At 41.0% G+C, this 4,622-nt stretch overlaps 1 protein-coding gene across 1 annotated transcript in view; it reads right to left on the bottom strand.

Annotated features, from left to right (window-relative positions):
• The window catches only part of DHRS7 (dehydrogenase/reductase (SDR family) member 7), a 20,667-nt gene extending 16,070 nt beyond the window's left edge, over positions 1 to 4,597 (bottom strand). The window contains exons 1-3 of the mRNA XM_009332758.1: positions 4,502 to 4,597; positions 614 to 761; positions 5 to 124 (exon numbers count right to left, since the gene is read on the bottom strand). Coding sequence (XP_009331033.1) covers positions 5 to 124; positions 614 to 761; positions 4,502 to 4,597 — 364 coding nt within the window. The remainder of the gene's footprint in view (positions 1 to 4; positions 125 to 613; positions 762 to 4,501) is intronic.
• Between the last annotated feature and the right edge of the window lie 25 nt (positions 4,598 to 4,622).

Here is a 4,622-nt window from a genome sequence, read left to right as displayed (position 1 = left end):
TCATCCTCTCTTCTTGCTGAGATGGCAAGCAAGGCTCCTATCTTTGATAGCTGGTAAGCCAATTCTTCTCCAATTCCACTTGAAGCTCCTGTCACCCAGACAACCTTGCCACGCAGTTCATTTTCTATCAAAAGAATCAAGACAGTAGTTCACACATTGCCAATGCTAGGATAAGCATTTAAGCCACTGCAGGGGTATAATCTGATACTGTTTTTAAGAAATATGCTCAATTTTTTTGGCTATTACAAAATCCTGACTTCTTTATTTTTTGGTCACATGCAGTTGTGAAATCGTTCATAGCTGTTCTGTTGCCACTTGAACTTTGTTCCAAGGCTAATCTGAATAAATACTGATTATCTACCTGATGAAAGAAATCTGATTGCATTTCTGCAAGCCATCCACACATAACGTTTCCACTAACCTCATCAAAAAAGAGCTTCAGAGGAAAAGGGAGAAGAGAACTCTTGGAAATTACAGGAAACAGTTACTGTATTGCAAATCCAAACAAAAGCCTAAGCAACCCTTTCCCAATAATGTTCTACCTCAAAAATGTTCCTAAGTAATTGTCGACAGAAGAAAATTCTCTGAACAAAGACAGCTAATCATAACAAACCAAATGGGTGTTCATCCACTGTGTCTTGTATCTGATGCAGGTTAATTCCTGCATTGGCCAGAATACAGTACACAGAGTTCCCAAGGTGTGAGCTCACGTGTGAATTTCCCATGTACTCATAGTTCCTGCCCAGGCTTGCTTTTTTAACCTGTAGTAAAAATAACAACATCTTACGCCTTTTACCCCTCTGCTTATATGCCTGTTCCCCCTGGTTTGCAATCATCCCCACTCCATGATATACCTGGGAACTGGGAAAGGGCTTAGCTTTCCAGACATATATCCAAAATCATCAAGTACAACAGATGGATGAAAGTCAGCCATTTAATTCTAGAGCATGATTTAAGGATGAATGATCACTAATATCAGAGCACTTTCCAGAATGTATCATTGCCTAACACTTGTATGCGTTCTTCAAGATTAGTCTCAGCGAATATTAGTCTTGGTGAAAATCTGACTCAAGTACTCAGAGCACTGCTGACAGCAGCTCTTCCTTCTATTTCTTAAGTTTGTACAGAAGAGTATTCCAACAATGTCTAGCCAACCAAGAAAGATTTCATGGTATAATTCAAATAGCAGAGTCAAATGCAGTTCCTGAGACTTAAAGCCAGTTCTATTCTGAAAAAGGCCAGAATGGCATTTTTCAGCCCACTGAAACTTACCCACGCGTTTAATTCAGCAAAAGTACTTCCTGCTTACTTCAGTAATCAGTTCCTGGTTCTCTCCACACCATACTGTGTTTCAAATTTCTACTTTGAGAGTCTTAATGACATAAATCCCATGAAGAGATCAGCACCAAAACCTTCCACCCTTCTGACGAGAGCAGAGAGCACTCAAGACAGACTATCAGAGCTCAGCTTGAGTCTGTGGGACTGGCAGTGAGTATTATTTGTCTTTTTGTAAGCTGACCATATTTTAGTCAAAGAAAAACCCCTCCTAAACCCAAGCTTTGGTGGGTTTGGGTTGTTTGGGTTTTTTGGTTTGCTTTTAAAAAAAATAGTAACAACAACAGCAACAACAGTCACTTTCCACAGCAGAGATGTATTCTAAGGTTATGAACTTGGGAGGTGGAAAGAGGTGTTGCTGAAGTTGTAGGAATAATCACTGTATTAATCATTATAGCAAATGGCTGCTGACTGTAAAGCTTATTCACACTCATTTCCTACAATCTATACCAATGTTACCAATTCATTGAATTAACCACAAGAAACATGGGGGTTCATCTCTCCTATTACATTTTATTTGGCAGAAAACCTGTGTAGACAAACACTACATGAACAAAAGAACACATGGACATACTTTCAACCCTGCTTACCACACTCATCTCCTCTTGCTACTGAAAACAAATCCGCTTCCTCCTACCACTTAGTTTCCCTGTTCCCAACCTGTCTTGGGCAGCTTCACTGCAGTTATTCAGGATCTTGTTCTGTGGACAGAATAATTAGTTGAGATAAGGAAAGTTTTCCACTGATTCCTCGGTGCTGATAGTAAGCAAGCGCTGAGCTACTGGGAGTTAACATAACGGAAAACCTAGCTCAAATGCTGTTGTAGAACAACTATCAAACCATCAGCTTGCTCTAGAATAAGTGTCCTGTTGTTACTGGAAATAAGTTTAAAAATTAACCATGCCAAATTAAAAAATAAAAGCAGATTATACTATTACTAACCATTAACTACTGTGTTACAAGGCATGACAAATGAGAGGTTGAACAGAGTAGTACTGCAAATAATCCAAGAAGTGCTTTTGTAGCTCTGTTTAGGTTTTTTCTCCCAGCATTTTATAGCTCCTATAGCACAAGGTTGCCATGTCACTTCATTCATGAAAAAAATCTGGGGTGGGGAGGTTTAAAGCAGAACATCCTTCCCACATCCCTATAGAATCACACCATTATTCCCAGTTTTAAGAGTGGGCTTTCAGATACGCAGGCTTTCATACGTAAAAGGATCCTCCCCAACTTGGTAACATTACGCTGCCTGTGTAAAGCACACCACTTCGAGTGACTGCTGTTCAGCTAATGAAACACAACACATAAGGAAAGTCATCCAGCACCCAGTAACCCTTGTCTCCTGACCACACAGATATTTAGAAGATGGGAAGCAATCCAGCACCTGCCAATGACAAAATCCAGAAGTGAATTCACCCTATAGAATTGAATCACTGAAATGGAACCAGTCTTACCTATATTAAGGCCTTTCTTCGTAATTATAGTTTACAGCACAAGAGAAAGAAACATATGAGATCAGTCTGCTTTCTGGTAAGTATTTTTATCTCCAAAAACTTCGACATCCATAATAATGTTGTAGAAGTGGTAACACAACATAATGACTGCAAGAGTGACAGCTCTAATAACAGCTTTAAAGAAAAATCAAGGTTTTTTTCCCCATGGGATCCACACGTTACTTACCTAGGCAGACCACATTATGTGCAGAATATGGGGAGGAGGAAGAGAAAAGGGGGAAACATATTTAAAGAAACATCTTTTCTAGTGTTCGTCCCTTCTGTTTTCCTACCTGAACAGTTAGGATCAGCACTGTGGCACCACCATCCCACACGTACATGGCTGAACTATCAGCAAAATGCCACTTAAATGCTACCATTTCAGCTACATATTTTAGTTAATTACAAGCACTGAGGCTGGGAGACAGGGCAGGGAGGGGGGGCAAAACACAGCTCACCTTTTCGCAGAGCAAAGGAGCTTATGTTGACAAAATTCTGCCTGATTCTTCTCACATGTTGAAACAACTACATCAGAAAATGACTACATTGCTCTTTATATGGGAGCTTTTAGAGACTAGTTAAAAGGTTTCCAGGCTTCCAATAAGACTAAAGGCTACATTCAAATAACACTATGTCTACCTGAGACCTCTCACATCTTGATGTGTGTTGCACATAGATCCCTCAGGACAAAGCTTCAATTCTCTTTGTATTAGTCAAGATTTACCTTGTTTCTCTGCCCTGAGTCTTTCCGTGATCTTTGCGAAGTCCACACACCAAGCTTTTTTGTATTTTTCTTATAACTACCTGATGGAGTTACTATAAACCTTTGGGCTGCATATCCAAAGACTTACAGAAGATTGCTCACACAGATTTAAATCTAGTATTTCTTAGTTTTATTACTTGTGGATGCTTTTACATTCTCTTCTCCATTATATGGACTAGCACTTTTGCAGTAAGCTTCTACTGAAAGCAGAAAACAGAGATGTCTCAGCAAGTTTGCCCTACTTTTCTCTCAAGCCCTTCCTAATGCCAACCTTCACCCATACCTCCATCCCCTGCCAAATCATGGTCTCAAGCCCAAATCCTTACTCCACCATTCCCCACAGTCAGACATTCCTGATCCACTTTCATTCAATGCAGTTCTATCTCCCTTTCTCAGCCCAACATCCAGTTTCATTTCCCACGTGGGATAGGCTTATAGTGTCCCTTATCCCATCTTCTTTCAGATCAGCTTCTTCCCCCGACCGGTCAGATGCAAGAAGAGCTCCCCGCTTTCACCTCAACCACCCACACCCAGCACAGCAGCCCCAAATCACCACTGCTGGCTGAGCTGAGGGGGGGATATTCAGAAATTTGTGGCTTTTCTGATCAAAAGTCTCTATTAAGCATACAAAACCTACGATTTTTAAAGATCTTTGCCCAGAAGTAGGCAGAATTACAGTCAAATTAGAAAGATCAACATGTGCAAGAGTCAAAAATCCCTGTCTGAAAGCATTTTATTGAACCTTTGTACCCACAGGTGTCAAAAGCAGCACCTTACAGAAAAGTGGTGCAAAGCCACGGACAGCAACCGCGTGGTGCTGCTCCCTTATGCCTTTCAGGGCACAGTTCTCAGGGTTTAATCCAAACATTAATATTCATGTTTACTACATCGTAGACACTTTCAGCGCTACCGCAAAACTGGAATCTGCATGAAGACGCGAGAACAAACTGGAACAGAAGCCAAACAGCCGACGAAGCCACTCATCCTGGCCGCACGCGTCAAGCATCCTCGTTTCTCACCGACCCTCCTTC

Source organism: Pygoscelis adeliae, unplaced genomic scaffold, assembly GCF_000699105.1.
Source record: "Pygoscelis adeliae isolate BGI_AS28 unplaced genomic scaffold, ASM69910v1 Scaffold179, whole genome shotgun sequence".
NCBI classification, from domain to species: domain Eukaryota; kingdom Metazoa; phylum Chordata; class Aves; order Sphenisciformes; family Spheniscidae; genus Pygoscelis; species Pygoscelis adeliae.
The sequence above is the reverse complement of the archived record's forward strand: the minus strand, read 5'-3'. Positions and strand labels throughout refer to the sequence as shown.